At 30.1% G+C, this 18,895-nt stretch overlaps 1 protein-coding gene across 1 annotated transcript; it reads left to right on the top strand.

Moving 5' to 3' along the window:
* Nucleotides 1-6,323: 6,323 nt before the first annotated feature.
* LOC107644329 (cytochrome P450 CYP736A12-like) lies at nucleotides 6,324-16,624 on the top strand. Its single transcript, XM_088488102.1, has 3 exons — nucleotides 6,324-6,679; nucleotides 8,115-8,486; nucleotides 15,648-16,624. Exons 1-3 carry the CDS (start codon nucleotides 6,359-6,361, stop codon nucleotides 16,485-16,487), a joined length of 1,533 nt encoding a protein of 510 aa, XP_088344228.1. The 5' UTR covers nucleotides 6,324-6,358; the 3' UTR covers nucleotides 16,488-16,624.
* The last annotated feature ends 2,271 nt before the right edge of the window (nucleotides 16,625-18,895 follow it).

The raw sequence follows: 18,895 nt of genomic DNA, 5'->3' as shown, positions 1-18,895 counted from the left end.
TTTTTACTGTCTCAGCAGAACCTGCCATCAATTTCTTTCCTACAACTGTTGTGCATGTAAATGTGATTTTGCGTATCTAAATAAGGTGAAAAAGTTTATTCAGCTGATCAATTATACCTGTAACATAATATGTTTTTAAAATCTCATGCTGACAGAACCTGAGGACTTGTAAGTAAAGCATCCACAATTTCAGGAGCATTTCTCATAACCACATTCACAGCACCCACCATCATTAATCACAATCATTAACCACAACATTGAGAGTACCATCATTTGCGGTTGAAAACTGATCTTTGAGTTGAATATCTGTAACAAAATACAGTTCAAAAGGAGTGATAGAGATAAAAAGAAGCACAACAATTTGGATACCGATTACAAGTTAGAATGTCGAATCATTCCAAGCCAAAAATCCAGCCAAACAATAAGCAAGTTGAGGGATTTTCAAATATTTAAATAAGTAAAGCATATAGTATTTATCCTTTCACCATTGGTTAAGCAAGGTCATTCTAGTTCTCTCTTGTCCATTTAAAAAATCAAAATCTTCTATTTAGATGCAAAATCCTAGCTATTCATTAGATACTAGTTCTACGTCTTCATATCTTGATATGCATAACCAATAATTTGGAATTAATTGAACAATCATTTGAAAAGAGAAGTATTAAGACCATAGTCACTCACTTTTGCAATTCATTCAATATTGGAGAAAGAAAGGTAATTTGGATTTCAAATATATATGCCTTTGCCTCAGCCTCTTTCACGTTAAAAGTCTTAGCCAGCTCCAAAATATCTCTAAATCAGATAGATTAAGCATGAAAAAGGCAAGTATCAATAGATTATAAATCATGGCAGTTTGTCAAAATATTGAATATCAAAAAGAAAATGGGATTCACAAGTTATAATGCAGTCAGAGAATCAAAAAAATAAAAAAATCAACATAAAAATTAATTAATTTTCTCCAAAAAGTGCTACAATCTTTGCCAATTATATATCACTACAGATAACTCAATTAGGTTTATAATATGATTAAGTGTGCTTATGTGGAGAGATTTATCATCAAATATTAATTTAAAATATTCGTTACACAAAATCAACACTCAGATTTGTAATGAACATTTTTCTTATGCATCATCAATGAATTCTTTGTAGTAATAATGTAAAGTCCTGAAAGAACACACAGGGAATGAATGAAGACCAGAATCAAAATTAAATCTCAAGACCACTGTAAGTAAACTACGTGCAAATAATAATTTAGAATATTTTAATAGAATTTAAATTTATGTCAAGGCCTAAATTAGCTAAATTTAGAGTGTAAAATCTTAAGTCCTGAACTAGCCAAAGGGAAAAAAAACTATGGCAATTATATATATGGATTCAATCAGAAAAATATAATAAAATCAACAAATCCTGATAAAGCAATATGCAAAATCATAAAGTAAAATGTAAAATCAAAAAGCAAATTCTAACAAAGGAAGCAAACTCTAATTATTGCTTTTCTCTTAATCAATAATATTCAGATTTAGAATCAACATGTCATCATTTCCTGTTATTCAGATTCATAACACCAACAGGAATAATTAAAAGTTACACAATCATAACAAGACAATAAAAACAAGAAAAAACAATAACAGACGGAATTCGAACTCAGATGCGGGCCAGAACTCAAACCGAGATGAGGAAAAAGGAGCAGTGAGCACAGCCGATGGAACAGGAACAGACAATGGCCGTGGAACAGAGGCGACATAACGCAACGATAAAGACAAGCTACGACGGCGCTGGAGCAATAGGAGTGGGGACGGTGACTGGACCAGATTCGACGGCGGCTACACAGCTTGGAGAAGAGAGCAACGGCTAGGGTTTTTCTTTGAGAGAGAGAGAAGTACTTTAGAACTTCAATGTCTCGGTGAGTGGTGAGGGACAATGAAGAACACTACAACATTTTGGGTCTATGGCCACGGTTTTTTTGGTCACGGTTTTTTTGGAAAGGGTGACCATAGAGTACCTATGGTCATAGTTTTTTAAAAAAGGGTGGCCTAAAAGGGTCTATGGTCACGGTTTTGAGGGGTGACCTAAAGGGGTCTATGGTCACGGTTTTTTACAGTGACCAAAAAGGGTCTATGGTCACGGTTATTCAGAAAATGGTGACTTAAAAGGGTCTATGGTCACGGTTTTGGGGGTGGCCTAAAAGGGCCTATGGTCACGGTTTTGGGGGTGACCTAAAAGGGTCTATGATGTTGCACAATGCATTATCATCTGAAATTAAACACTTATTTATAGGGCAATAACTTGCTGAAATGCTTTTTCTGATAAATTGTTTTCACTCGAATGTTACTAGAAACACTTGAACCTTTGAGCTGAGCTTGTTTTTTAAAAGTATCATCTTTGATTGTTAAATTTTTGTATATACTTGTAAGTTATAATGTTTTCTAACCTTTTATCAATTAATTTGATGTGGCAGAATGGGGATTCCAGCCATGTTTTGAGGATCTTTGACGAGGAGGCACAAGCTATGCAATCGGTTTGAAACTCAAGGCTTGAGCTGCAGAATTCTACTGCACTTGGAGAAACCATCCTTTCATCAATACATGGGCAAATGGAACGCTTGAAGGTATTTTCATTCTTCCCTTGCCTTCCTTTCATACATTTAATATGATGATGATATACCTGATCCATGGCCAGAAAGATATGAAAGATAGGATCAACAAACACTTAGATTAAAACTATTGTTTATGTTTAGCTATAATCTCCTTTTTTTATTATCTGTTATGAATGTTAGATTATATGTATTAGTATACTTTTTGAACTTTCACGTAAACAACTAGTTTTTAAAAGATGTTTAATGGAACGGCATAACAAATTTGAAACAGACATCTCATTTACTTTTTGTATAGTTATATATAGTTGTCAAAACTGTTGTTTACATAGGACTCTTTGAAGAAATAGTTCATTTTCTTGCAGATTTCATTTGTGACTAATAAGTTGGTTTTGAACAAGTGTAACTTCTATCTCTTCTTTGGTGAAAAGCTAAATTTAAAATGTTGCTTTAGATTTCATTTCTAGCAATGCTAACACTAAATGATTCTGCAGAGTGCTCATAGGAAAGCATTGGATATGCTGAACACATTGGGGATGCCAAATTTTGTTTTGAGGCTAGTTGAGCGATGTGCTTAGCACAATGCTGAACACAGTGGGGATGATATGAAGAAAACATTTTCTATAGTAATATGAGATGAGATGGGTCTCATATATATATATATATATATATATATATTATATTTTGATGTGTTATGCATTTTACATGTAATGAATAAATTACACTGTATTTTTATTTGTATTATTTGGACTAAAAACATATCCAGTTTATAATATAAATTTTATGATTTGGATTTTTTGAGTTTCTCATTTTTAGATTTATTTTTTGATTATCATAAATTTGGGATGTGATTATGCTTTAAAAAAATAAATCTTATAAAATAAAGTAAGCTATGGTCACGATTTTTTAAATAGGGTGACCATAGATAAGGCTATGGTCACGGTTTTAAGGAGGGGTGACCATAGAGGCTATGGTCACGGTGAAAACCGTGACCATAGATAAGGCTATGGTCACGATTTTAAGGGGGGTGACCATAGAGGCTATGGTCACGGTTTTAAGGAGGGGTGACCATAGAGGCTATGGTCACGGTTTTAAGGGGGGGTGACCATAGAGGCTATGGTCACAGTGAAAACCGTGACCATAGATAAGGCTATGGTCACGGTTTTCACGCGTGACCATAGATTAACCTATGGTCACGGTAAAAAAATGTGGCCTAAAGTGTCAGATTTTAAAAATTGAAACCGTGACCATAGATAAAAAAACCGTGACCATAGACATATGGCAACGAGAGAATAAGCCACAGTAAAAAACCGTGACCATAGGTCCAAAACCGTGACCATAGATCTATGGTCACCCTTTTTACTAGCTATGGTCATGGTTTTTTACCGTGACCATAGGCCTTTTTTTTTTTGTAGTGGAAGATAAGGAGTGGCAACAATGAGTGGTGAGAGAAGGTGAAGAAGATGAGGAGCAGCGCCGTGACTGGTGAGCGAAGGTGAGAAGACGAACGAGAAGGGCGACGGTGAGTGGGGGTGAGCAAAGGTGAAGACGAAGGGGAAGGACGACGGTGAATAGTGGTTAGCGAAGGTGAATGGTGGTGGCGTGAAAACGGCGTGAAGCTTTCTAAAAGAGAAAGAGCAAGGCGCGGGTTTCTGAAGGAGAAGGAGGGTTTCTGAAAAGAAAAACAAAATTTATTAAGTATATGTGAATATATTAGGCATCAGTTTTGAAGCGCACCCAAAACATTTCAGATAGACTACTCTTTAAAAGTGTTCTCTTTGGTACGAAAAGTGTACCCATAGATATTAACATAAGGCTACGCTTTATAAGTGATTTTTATTGTATCTAAGGCTACGACACTTTTTAAATGATGCCATAATTGAGTTTCCTATTCTCTTATAAAAGGGTAACACAGAGAAAAGCGTAGCCTATTCTATGAATAGGCTACGCTTTTCAAATGTAGTTTAAAAAAGTGTGGCTGAATGGATGTTTTTCTTGTAGTGCACCACCGCCGTTCCTCTTGAAGTCGACGTATACCTCATATGTCTCAGGTGAAGGTAGCTCAATCTTTGAACAGGATGAGTTATACACCATCCGAGGCTTACCACGCAGAACATTTGGCGCCCATTGTGGGATCGAGTTTACTTAACTTCACTATCATCTTTTCTGTCTCATTACCTACCCTCTTTTGCAAGTATTAATCAATGGCAGAAAAACAAAATAATCTACCTCCTCAACTCCTTACTATAGTCGAAATAATAGTGATCAAAGAATCACTGAAAGCAGAAATTCGAAGGTTAACAGAACTTGGCACAGGTAATCATGAAGTATGGACACTTTTTTAATTTATTGTTTCTGTAGGTTGGACACATTTCAGACATGACACTCATCGATATATGTTTGACACGCATATTTATTTCTGTATTTAATTGTGTCTTAATAAAAAATAAAAAGAATTTCTGGACACATTTGCACACATCTAAATACCATCACGTGTCAACATGTCCATCCTTATTCTTAACATGTATTCTTAATAAGTTTAGAAACAATATATATTATTAAATATTAATTATTAAAATAAAAATATTTTAAATATTTTATACAATTAAAAAATACATTAAAAATAATTTAAAATATATATATATATATATATTATCGTATTCTCATCTCTTATAAAAATTTTAAATTTATATGCCTACATATCTCATATTATATCGTTGTGTTCGTGTTTTGTGTCCGCATCCAGTTTCTTTCTGGACATCACATGGGATCATGAATAGGGTTTAAAATATACACAAATCCATATTTTACACCGACAAATAGAAGTGTGTCTGAATCGAACATGAATATATAATTAAATTGAAGCAATAAATCGTAGGTGCTACATGTGTTTTAAGCTACAACACCACCTTTTTCAACTAAATCGTGGTATATCAGTATATGTATATGGAGATTAGTTAAACTTTTTGAAGAACTTAAAACCTAAGGTGAAACAACGATTTACACAGATCCAGTTAATATGAATTCTGGATAATGTCCTAGTTTTACATTTTAATTTAAAACCTCTATAAATTCTACAATTTATGTTAAAAGTGAAAGAATAAAATTATAATAATTTTAATTTTAAAAAAATCAAATAATTTTAGTATTTTAATAATAATTTAAATAAATAAATTATCCTTGGAATAATGAAATTTATAACTTGATTTAATAATGATAAAGTTAGTGCATATGTAATGTGCAAATAAATAATAATATTGTAAAATAAAATAAATTAAAAGGATAATGAAACTTTATATCATCAGCCTAATCTAAAAAATATATATTTTTCAGGTAATAAAAAACGACACACTACGACAATGCTCAGACACGTACCTAAGAATAAGAAAATTCAAGTTCGAGAACCGTCATCTTATCTATAATTATACAAAATATTATTTATATATTAAAATCAGTTATTAAAATTAATTATTAATATATTTATATATAAATATATATTATTTAATTTATTAAAATATATATTTATATTTTAATATATATTTTATACTAATAAATAATTTTAATAAATAATTTTATTGTATAATTAACAATAATATAATTTAAAGTAGGAGGGTCAAACAATATAAAATGGTCAAGATAAGGCAGAGTTGGGTCCTCTACGCACATTACTATATCCACCGTTCCACCCTATTTAATTAGCACCGATCGAATTGCCGATTCCAACCCCCGAAAAGAAAAAGGTTACACAAAAAACTCAAAGATCCAGAAATGCTACAAGTATTAGCTATCCCTGCAGCAATTCTCCTTGTGATATTCACATTCATCATTCTATCACCGTTTGTGTTGAATCACGCAAATGGGAGTACTAAAAAACTGCCACCGGGTCCAAAGCCTTTACCAATTATTGGTAACCTTCATATTTTAGGAAAACTCCCACACCGCACCCTTGCGGCTCTTGCCACTAAATATGGACCCATAATGTCCCTAAAGTTAGGACAACTCCCGGTGGTTGTGGTTTCTTCTCCAGAAGTTGCTGAGCTCGTTTTGAAAACTCACGACTTGGTTTTTGCAAACCGGCCTAAGCTTCAGGTCAGCTATAGAAATAAAAGTATATAAAGAAAAATAGTTAGATTATTAAGAATTGTATATATTATTGATCAAAATTTTTGAATTTCAATAGGATATGAGTTGGCTTTTTTATTAAAATAATTTTTTATTTTTTATTTTAAATTAAAAAAGTACTAAGAGATCATTACAATTTATTATTTTTAGCCATTAATATTTAAAAGTGTAGACTAAAATATGTTGTTAGATTACTAAACTAAAAAAATTACATTAATGACTAAAAACGATGGTTAAAAAAATAAATTTTTGTTAATCTTTTAATATATTTTTTTAAAATTATTATAAAAAAATATATTTTTATACATTATATCTCAATTTGGTTAAGTTAGTTAGGCTTTTTTGCTGTTCATGCTTGCAAAATTGGATTTTTTTTTTAATTTTTGGCTAGTATATATTATTGATCAATTTTTTTTTTAATTTCAATAGGATATGAGCTGACTTTTTGTTCAAATAAATTTTTTATTTTTATTTTAAATTATTGTAGAAGAAAGTATATTTTTTGTATATTATATTTGAATTTCGTTAAATTAGACTTTCCTGACTTTTCGTGGCAGTAAAATTTGATTTTTCTTTAATTTTGCTAGTACAATTTGCGAAATTCACTACAACAATATAGATTATTTTTTAGGATTATTATGTGTCAAAAAAAATTAAAATTTGTCAAAAAAACAAATTTTGACACTATTTTAACTATGAAAATATGTTAATAAAAATTTGGTCAAAAATAATATTTTTAACATATAAGTAATTGTAAAAAAATGTTTAAATCTTATTTTGATAAATATTGGCCGTCAAAAATAATTTATTAGAAAAATTTGAGAATATATTTTTTGTGATACTTATTAACCGTTAAAAATACTATTTATTTTGACACTTATTGACCATAAAAAATTTTCAACAAAAATTTTTAACAAAGAATGAGATGAGATCTTGAAATTGAAGAATAAATTGAGATTTTAAAGATGAAGAATGAGTAATATGATCCTAAACTGAGAGCAGTGTGATGCCAAAATTGACGGAGCTCAACGAAGAAAAGGAATAGTAGAGTAAGTTGAAAACAAATGAATATCAAAATTGAGGAGTAATTTTCTACAATCAAATTATTCATACAAAAAATATAGAGAATTTAACATTTGTGATATTTATCAAAAATATATATTAATTTTTACATTTAACTATGGCTGTTAAAAAAAATCATATTAAAATAGCTCTCTTTTCTTGTAGTGATTAGACTCCCCACAAAATTTGAGATAATACACGAAAAGTCGAAAACAAATTCTTTTTTACAATGATTTAAAACATAAAAGAAAAAATTATTCAAATAAATAAAAAAAAGGGAGATATGAGTCCCAAAAGGCAAAAATGAACTAAAATACATAGATTAATCTTTACTTGGCAGGTAGTAGAAACTTTTTCTTATGGCCGAAAGGGGTTCGTGTTTACGGAGTACGGCAGTTATTGGCGCAGCGTGAGGAAGTTGTGCAGCTTGCAACTTCTAAGTGCATCAAAGGTTGAGATGTTTGGTCCTTTGAGGAAGAAGGAGTTGGAAGCGTTGGTGAATACACTTAAGAAGGCTTCGGATTCACGTGAGGTTGTGGATCTTAGTCAGTTGATTGGGGAGGTTGTTGAAAATGTCACTTTTAACATGATATTGGGTCGTAGCAAGGACAATAGGTTTGACCTCAAGGGCCTCATTCATGAGGTTATGTACTTGATTGGTGCCTTCAATCTTGCAGATTATGTGCCTATCTTAGGTTCCTTTGATCTTCAGGTATGCCCCTGTCTCCTCTTAATTTCTGAACTTAGATCTTGAGGACATTGGTAAAATAATAAAATAAAGGATTAATTATTATTAAATTTATAAAATTTATCATATATGAATTTTATTATTTTAATTAATAGTAATTAAATTTTTATTTATTATTTATCAATTTTTTACTTTAGAATAACTTGATTTTAATTAATCTATATACCACGTTGTTTTCTAAGCATAGGTGGTTAATATCGTGATTCAGAGACTAGACTAAGCTGATTTTTTTTTTTTGGTGACTTAGACTAAGCTGATTTGATTCAAAATAAAACAGACTATTAGTAAATCTTTCAAATATTAAAAAGTCATTCAAAAACAAGTATATCAGTTGGATTTACTTATTTTTTTTGGGTTAATCGATTTAAAATAACTTTTAAAAATATATTTTATATAAATATATTATTTTATTATATTTATTTAACTCTAATTGAATTTTTAAACTATTGTATCTCTAATTCTATCTCATTTGATTTCCAAACCCTTGCTAACATACCAAACATCATTTATTATCAAATTGCATGATCATTTTTTTTTTCAAATTATTTATTTATTTGTCATTATTTTTATTACACTGATATTTTAAATTTATCACTAACAAAATAATGATATATAACTAAATATTTTAAAAAATTAATAATTTAATAATAAATTTAAGAAAATAGCATATTATTAGTTTTTTTGTGTGACTATATGATATGCGAAATTATCTACAATGAAAAAAGTAAAAAGTGGATCTTTAAGAAGTAAACTCTCAGCGAATGAGTTATAGTTCAAATGACATAGTCTCCCCATACTTAATTAAGAGGTTACGGATTCGAGTCACCTATCTTTGGTTAAAAAAAAGAAGTAAACTCTCAGATTTCACGTTAGTAGTGGAAAATGACGCCATACTGTTATTTATGATATTTAAAAGTTTTTTTTTTAAGAAATATAGTGAATTGGAAGCATTTAGTCCCTGTTTAAAAATTTAATATTTTTTTTGTTAAATATTCTGCAATAATTATTAATAATATAATTTTTTTATAACTTATTTAATAATATAATTAGGAATAGAATGATTAACATAGAAATATTGTAAATTAAGTTAGACAAATATATTATTATTATTATTATTATTATTATTATTATTATTATTATTAAATAAATTAAAAAAATTAATTAAAAAAACATCATTGATTTTGCATCTTTTATACGAATAATTAATATTATTTGATTTGTTAGCAATTATAAATTTTAATTTAATATTAAAAAGGTTAAAACATTTTACAGTTAATTTTAAATTTAACATTTGAACTAATTAAAATATTCATATAATTAATTTAAAAAAAAACAAAATAACATTTTAAGGTTAATCTTAAAAAAAATTAAAATATTATTATAGAATTAATTCATATTGTTTGATCGTGTTAGAAATGAGAAATTTAAATTTAATTTTAATAAGACTAAAATATTCATTTTAAATGACTAAGATATTCTTTTTAAAATTTAAATAAAAATAAATTTTTAATATTAATTTTAAAAAATACTATCCTTTGAATTTAAAGATATTTGATTGTATTAGAAATTAATATTTAAATTTTATTATAAAAAACTAAAATTTTTACACCGAATTCATTTAAAAAAAAATAAAATATTTTTTTTAACATTTATTTTAAAGAAACAAAAAATTTTATTATAATTATAATAAATTTTATTATTATTGATATTAACACGCATGGAGGGTGACATGGGCTCTTCAAAAATATGAATTTTTTTAATTTTCTTTGAACACACGAATGATCATATGAGTATAGTCATGTGGAGGTTAATTATTTTTTTTATTATATTTCAAAACAACCCTTATATTTTTCACAATTTCTTAATTTATTTTGGTTCCTTAAGGACCTTAAAATCTTTTTTTCATGCTAGAAGCTTCCATGATATGGAATCTATAATAAGATAAAAAATAAAAAATAAAAAGAATTTCTCTACTTCAATTTAATTTCTAGATACAATAGTTAAAGAAATTACTCTACTTCTCATATTTACACCTAATTTTTTAAAGAAACTCAGAAATTTTTATTCATTAAAATTAAGGAAAAAAATAACTACCAGATTTTAAAATTTTTTTACCTCTTATATTCAAAATCTCAACTCATAAGTTCACTAAAATAAAAATGGATCAAATCATAATTGGGCTTAAAACAAATAAAATAAAATAAATAAAATAAGTCTTAAAATAAATACTAAAAAAATAATGCCAATTTTATTCAATTTGACTAAGGAGAGTCTTCAATGCAACTTGTAAATAGTAAGATATTTGGCTTTCTATAATCGTTAACCATTGTCTTGTCCAATTCTTGATGCATCTCCTGAGCAAATAATTTAGCTATATTTGCAAAAAAAAATTTATTCTCTTAGTTATTACTCTTGTAATTGGACCAATTGGCATATAACAGTTTTCAGTTTGTCCCATGGAGCTCATATCATTTTCTCCCTTCTGAAAAAATTCGTCATTGAATCTACATCCAAATAAAAAGGAAAAAGGTCAGAGACATTAAAAGTAGCCGACACATTATATTCACCTGAAAGGTCAATCTTATAAGCATTATTATTGATCATTTTGAGAACTTGAAATGGACCATCACCTTTAGGGTCTAATTGGATTTTCTTTAAGTAGGAAACCTCTTCTTTCTCAAATGAGCCCATACCTAATCATCAGGTTCAAAGACAAGTTGTGTTCGACCTTTATTCACCCTTTGAGCTATCAACCTATTTTTTTCAATCAATTCACGTACTTTTAAGTGCGTTTTTTAACCTTTTCACCTTTACCTTTTGCATCTAAGTTAACAAGATTACTCAAAGACAAAGGCAATAAGTCCAAAACAGTTAAAGGATTAAAACCATATCTAAATTCAAAAGGAGAAAAACCTGTAGAATAATGAATTGTTTTGTTATAAACAAACTCAATAAAAGGTAAATAATCTTCCTAAGTTTTCATACTCTTAGCAACAACAACACGTAATAAAGTCTCTAATGTTCAATTTACTACTTCACTTTGACTATCAGTTTGAGGATGACAAGTAGTAGATAATAATAAGTTTGTGTCCAATTTATCCCATAACACTTTTCAAAAATTACTCAAAAATTTTACGTCACAATTAGAAACAATAGTTTGAGGAACACTATACAAGCGCACAACCTCTCTAAAGAACATATCAGCAATGTTTGTTGCATCATCAATTTTATAGCATGCAATGAAATGAGTCATTTTATTAAACTTGTCTACCACAATAAAAATACTATCTCTACCTTTCTTAGTTCGAGGCAAATCAAGAACAAAATTCTTAGAAATATCAATTCACGAATGCAGAGAAATAGGTAAAATAGTATGCAAATCATGTGGTAAAGACTTAGATTTACCTTGTTTACATGTAATATACTTAGCACAAAATTTAACATCTCTACACATGTGTGGCTAGTAAATATTCAGATAACACATTCAATGTCTTATGCACACCAAAATGATCCATCAAATTTTATTATGTGATTCCAGAACAAGTAAGTCCCTAATAGAACAAGCAGGCACACAAATTTTATCATCACAAAACAGAAAACCACCATGTTTATAAAATTTGTTAAATGTGTACCGTATTCACAAGAGGCATGAATAGCCAAAAAGTCAGAATTAGTTGTATACAACTCCTTTAAAAACTCAAATACTAACAACTTAGAAGTAAGTATAGTAATCAAAGCATACCTCATAGATAAAGTATCAACAACTACATTCTCTTTACATTATTTAAAGGCAATCACATATGAAAATATATCAATAAATTTCACCCATTCAACATTTTTTTATCAAGCTTACCTTGTCCTTTTAGGTACTTTAATGATTCATGATCCGTGTGAATCACAAACTTCTTAGGTAAGAGGTAGTGTTGCCAAACTTCCAAAACGCGAACCAAAGTATATAATTCTTTGTCATAAGTTAAATATATGCACTGAACTAAATTCAACTTTTCATTGAAGAAGGCAATGGCTCGCCTTTCCTGCATCAAAATAGCACTTATACCAATCTCAGAAACATCACATTCGATCTCAAAGGTTTTATTAAAGTTAGATAAAATAAGAATAAGGACAGAACACAAACAATCTTTTAGGGTATGAAATACAATTTCTTGTTTCTTTTTCCATTTAAATCTAACATCTTTTTTTATAACCTATGTGAGAGGCTCAACAATGATAGAAAAAATTTTCATAAATTTCCTATAAAACCAGCCAAACCATGAAAACTTCTTATGACAGAAGCATTCTTAGGCGTTGGCCATTCACGAATAGCTTTCACTATTTTTTCATCAACCTCAATAACCTCGACTTGTCAACCTTGATCTCACCACTATCATTCAACCACTACAACGTATATTATTTAGGATATCCAACACATGTCAAACTCAATTTCTCCACCATCAATGTACTAGTCATATTAGTCTAACCCCGCCATCAATAATAAGACTACACGCTTTTCCACCCACCAAGCATCTAGTGTGAAAAATATTTTAGCATTGCTCTAAGTTATCTTCTTTCACCTGCAAATTCAAAGCACGTTTAACAACAAAAGATTCACCATATAGACTGCATACTCAACATCACCATCAGAATGATCCTTCAAAGGTGGCATACTATTATAATTAGAATCATCATCATGATCAGAATCAGACACAATATCATTCCCTCTAATAACCATCATTCTTCTGTTTGGACAATCACTAGTATAATGACCCATATCATGATACTTGAAGCATTTAATATCTCTGTGCCTAGAAGTAGCAGAAGAAGAGTTAGAATTATATTTCTTCTTTATAACATCAAACAACTCCTTGAATTCAACATCTTTAGTCTTTAATGTGTCAGCACTACAGAACTCCCACTTTAGATTAGTATGAGACAATCTCCTTGGTGCTCTTTTTTGTTATTGCCTCTCCACTTTCGTTGTCATACTGACTAAATCCTCTATCTCCACATAATGACGTAACTCCACCAAATTAGTAATTGCTCTATTCAAACCACCTATAAATTGTGTCATAGTAACCTTAGTATCCTCTTTTATGTTGGTAGTGATCATGAGCATCTCTATTTTCTTATGGTAGCCTTCAACGAACTTAGAGACTTGAGGCAACCGATGTAACTTCTGATGTACTTTTCTATAGTAGTACGAAGGGACAAATATCTTCTTCATGAGGCGCTTCATAAAATCCCAAATTTTTATAGGGTGGTCGTCATTCTGTCATCTTGTCTTTACTAGTTCATTCCACCAAAGCAAGACGTAGTCAGAGAACACAACTGCTGCCGAACGAACCTTCTTTGACTCAGAATAATTATGACAAGCAAAATTTCTTTCCACCTTACATTTTCATTCCAAATAAACTTCAAGATTGTTTCTCCTTTTGAATGGTGGAATTTGCATCTTGATGGCATTGATATTGCTATCTTGACTCTTGCGTCGATGGGTTATAGCCCCATCAGAGTCATCATCAGAAGGTATATGATTCTGATGCCGATTTCAAAAAGTTCCTTGTTTAATATTCTTGGACAATATTTGTGTCATCTCTTACCTCTATTTTTTCAATTTATTCAAGCGATTAGTTAAATGTTAAATAGCCCTTTGCATCATTCTCATGTCAATTAGAGTTTTTTTTTGAGTGGCTCGTCATAGCAATAAACTTGCAAAAATATTATAAAAATAACTTCACAATCACTCTTTCGCGTGTTTTACTTAAAGATAAATACTTGTGTTTACTCTTAAAAATGACTGTTAGTCTCTATTAAATTCACCACTCTTATTTTTACTATTCTTAGAATTTCTTTAGTTGTTACACTTTAAAAACCAAACAAAAAGAAGAAGAATTCAATCACTAAAAGGAGAATTAAATCACAAGAATAATTAAAATAATAAAAAAACAGTAAAATATAACTCAATAAAAATAAGGACTAAACTAATAAAAATACAATAAAAAAATGGAATAACAATATTAAAAATATATGAATATAAATAATTTTTTTTTACACTGAAACTTTTTCTTTTTTTTTTTTTTTTGTTCTTTTTTTTAACAAGATTTTTTTGCGGGGAATAACAAGTTTTTTTTTAAGTTGGTGCAGGTTACCGCACTTTGAATTGGAATGTAAAGGATAATATAAAGGGACTTAGTATTAAAACAAGGACAAAACCAAATTGTGCATACGTAATTAAAAATTCTAAGGTATGATCAAAATTGAAAATCCAAAAATACGTGGTATTAGGATAAGGATTATGAGACAAGACTGACGACGTAATTTTTTTTTTTTTTTTGGTGACTTGACTGACGACGTAATTGAAAACAAGGATACTACGATCAAGAAACGAATACGATTGTGAGTTTATATATATATATATATATATATATATATATATATATATATAAATAACATAAAACAGGAACGCAATATTGTGATAAGAATACAAGAAAAATAAACATAAATTAATAAAAATTAATTTAATACCTGAAATTTGATACCAAATAATATAAAATAAAACTTAGAATAAGATAAAAAATAAAAAAAAAGACTCATTTAACTTAATTTGATTTCTTAATGTAATAATTAAGAAAATTACTATCTCTCCTATTTACACTCAAATTTTTCAAAAAAAATTTTATTTATCAAAATTAAAAAAAAATGACTACAAAATAAAATAAATAAATATAAAATAAGTTTTAAAATAAATACTAAGAAAGTAATGCTTATTTGATTTAACTTGACTAATGAGAGTTTTTAATATAACTTGTAAATAATAAGATATATGACTTTCCATAATCATTAATCATTGTCTTGTCCAATTCTTAATACATCTCTTAAACAAATAATTTATCCATGTTTGTAAAACTTTCTTTTAATTTTTTAGTTATTCTTATAATTGGACCAATTGGCATATGATAGTTCTCAATTTATTTCACAGAACTGATATCACTATATTATTAGTTTCTATATATTGTTTTATGATTAATGTTTCACCGTTTAGTAATTATACTTTACCTACAAAATATTTACAAAACAAAAATAAATAAATGACATGCATACCTCGCTCGTATGATTGTGAACCAACAGGGACTAAAGAGAACAACAAAGAAAGTAAGCAAGGCCATTGATGAAGCATTGGAGCATATCATCAACGATCATGACCACCCTTCATCAGATGGATCCCCACAACATAACAAGGATTTCATAGACATATTACTTAGCCACATGAATCAAACAATGGACCCAAATGATCATGAAGAAAGACACGTAGTTGGAAGAACTAATATAAAGGCTATTGTAGTGGACTTAATTGCTGGAGCATACGACACTTCTAAAACCGCAATTGAATGGGGTATGTCAGAGCTCTTAAAAAATCCAAGAACATTGAGAAAACTTCAAAACGAAATGGAAGTCCTTGTGGGAATAAATAGACAAGTCGAAGAAAAAGACTTAGAAAAATTGCCTTACCTTGACATGGTTGTGAAGGAGACATTGCGATTATACCCTGTTGGACCATTTCTTGTGCCACGCGAGTCATTAGAAGATGTTACTATACATGGTTATTTTATAGAGAAAAACACACGAATCATGGTGAATGCATGGGCAATAGGGAGAGATCCAAGAGTTTGGTCGGAAAATAGTGACATATTTTTCCCAGAAAGATTTGAGAACAACCATGTAGATGTTAAAGGGCATGATTTTAGACTCATTCCATTTGGGTCAGGTCGTAGAGGGTGTCCTGGGATGAATATGGGTTTAACTACCATTAAGATTGTTATAGCACAATTAGTGCATTGTTTTAGTTGGGAACTTCCATTGGGTATGGCCCCAAAGGATTTAGATATGACCGAAAAATTTGGACTCTCTATACCAAGAAGTAAGCACTTATTAGGTAGGCCAACTTATCGTTTACTTAGTGAAGCTTAATTAGGATTAAAAGGTTTCAACTACAATTAAATTGGCGAATTATTTGTGTTTATTCTCAGTTTTCCCTTCAAATTTTTGTTTTATAATATGAATTCGTGTAATAAAATGATGTCGATGCTTTATTGCTGTCCTAGCTCTAAGAATTAACATTTGTGTTATTATTAATCTTGATTAGTAACGTTTGCTTAAGCAGTATATTAATATAAACTAGATATTCCAGGAAGCTACATTGACTGATTGATTCTTATCTAAGTGCACTGCTTTCTAGTTTATTGAGTCACGGATAAACTCCAATTTTGTGGTTTATCTTGTGTTAAATTTAGGGAATTTTATCAACTTATCTCACATTTATTAAATGAAATAGCATGATTTTGTAATTCTCCCTAATCCCATTATCACTACTTCAGTAGGCAAATTTTGTATTTTCAAGCAGACTTTGTTGAATCTTTCCATATAGTCTCGGAGTGCCTCTTCAACTTCCTATTTAACCCCTAGCAATCTTAGAGCATGCTTTACTTTGTCTTTCTGAATTGAAAATCTGGTAAGAAACTTCCTTGTCAGATCATCAAAGCAAGTTACCGACTTGGGAGGTAGGTTATCAAACCACTTCATTGCGGTTTTGGTCAAAGTTATCAAGAAGGTTTTGCAACGAATTGCATCAGAGGCGTCGGCTAGGTACATCCGACTCTTGAAATTACTGAGGTGGTGCCTTGGATCGGTCGTTCCATCATAGAGATCCATATCGGGAGTTTTGAAATTTTTGGGAACCCTAGCTCGCATGATCTCTTCAACAAACGGATCTTCTCCTCCCAAAGGACTTTCCTTCCGTTCTTCCCAATTGCTCCATTTTTGGAGGTTAGCTTCTAACCTTAAGAGCTTTTTCTCTGGCTCTTTTCGTCGTCGTACCTCTCTTTGTAATTCCCGTTCTGCTTCTCGTTGTCGTTTAACTTCCAATTCGAGTTGTTCTAGTCGTCTACGGTGGCCATGAACTAACCCCAGTATTTCTGTTGGATGGGGTGATTTTTCGTCCTCAAATGGGTGAATCTCTGAATTGATCCACCATGGTTGAGGGTTTCCTGATGTTCCTTCTCCATAGGACACATTCGTTCTTTCTCGAGGTGGAGGTAATACCAGCGTCAAGTCGTCATGGTGGTGTTTTGATTCCGACTCAGACGCCGTGTGACCGTCTTCGTATTGATTATCCGTCATATTCGGATGTAGACTTTCAGGTCCTCGACACCAGCGCAAATGTTTCAAGGATTAACTGAAACAGTGATTTAGGACTGAATGTGAGGTCTAGAATCTTTCTGAGGCAGCGTCCGACTTGTGCTGGTGCCGAAGTGCCGCCGTTCGAGCTCCTCGTGAGGAGGTAGGGGGTGGTACTTACAAGAGACTTCGATGTTTAAGTTAGCAAGAGTTTTAAGTAGGTTTTTAGTAGATTGAGACGTGAATATAGTTGAGGGAGTGTCAGTGTATTTATAGTAGAATATATAACAACCTTTTGGAGTAGTTCCACCTTTGTTGGTGAATGACCATTCCCTTTATTTTGAGAGTTTGTTGATATCTACCTTCCTAGTCGCGTCTGACCTCCTAATAGGTCGAGTAGGCAAAGTGGCTACTCTTTTTTGGATGAGCCTTCTTTGTTGAGCCTGATTTTATATTTTGGAACAGGATATGAACAATATTATTATTTATACATATAATTCAATTGTCAATTTTAGACACTTTAAAATGTTATAATAAAAACATTTAGATATTAGAAGAATGGAATTTATAATTTGATTGAGTAAAGTATCGTTTTTGTCCCCAACGTTCGGGGTAAGTTCTATTTGTGTCCCTAACGTTTAAATCGTCCTATTTGTATCCCTAACGTTTATAAAAGTGATTCAATGTTATCCTACTATCAATTATACTAACAAATCAGATTATATTTTTCAATTATTCTCACTTGGATGTATTCATTCTCAATTATGTTTTATTTGGATGTGTTCGATTTTAATATTATACCCACTATTTGTGTTTAGATTCAATTATATCCCTAGAAAAGTGAATTATGTAAATGTTGTAGGAATTAGTTTCAACATTTGATGAGCTATTTTTTGGAGTAGATCATCGATTCTATCCAGACATTTGTATTCTAACTTCAAGAATAAATTTTTAAAACTCAAACTAAAGCGCTCTGATGTGTAATTGACGGCAGAATAACATTGAATCACTTTTACAAACGTTAGGGATACAAATAGGATTTACTCCAAACGTTGGGGACAAAAACGATACTTTACTCTAATTTGATTTAATAACGATAAAGTAATAATAATAATAATAATAATAATAATAATAATAATAATAATAATAATAATAATAATAATAATAATAATAATAATAATAATAATAATAATAAATAAACT

This window comes from Arachis ipaensis, chromosome B5 (genome assembly GCF_059453495.1).
Source record: "Arachis ipaensis isolate K30076 ecotype BB chromosome B5, ASM5945349v1, whole genome shotgun sequence".
Lineage (NCBI taxonomy): Eukaryota > Viridiplantae > Streptophyta > Magnoliopsida > Fabales > Fabaceae > Arachis > Arachis ipaensis.
This window is presented reverse-complemented; position numbering and strand designations above follow the sequence as displayed.

Coding starts and splice junctions, on each gene's coding strand:
- LOC107644329 (XM_088488102.1), top strand. CDS start 6,359: ATGCTACAAGTATTAGCTATCCCTGCAGCAATTCTCCTTGTGATATTC. Junction 6,680..8,114: donor CAAACCGGCCTAAGCTTCAG/GTCAGCTATAGA, acceptor TTTACTTGGCAG/GTAGTAGAAACTTTTTCTTA. Junction 8,487..15,647: donor TAGGTTCCTTTGATCTTCAG/GTATGCCCCTGT, acceptor GTGAACCAACAG/GGACTAAAGAGAACAACAAA.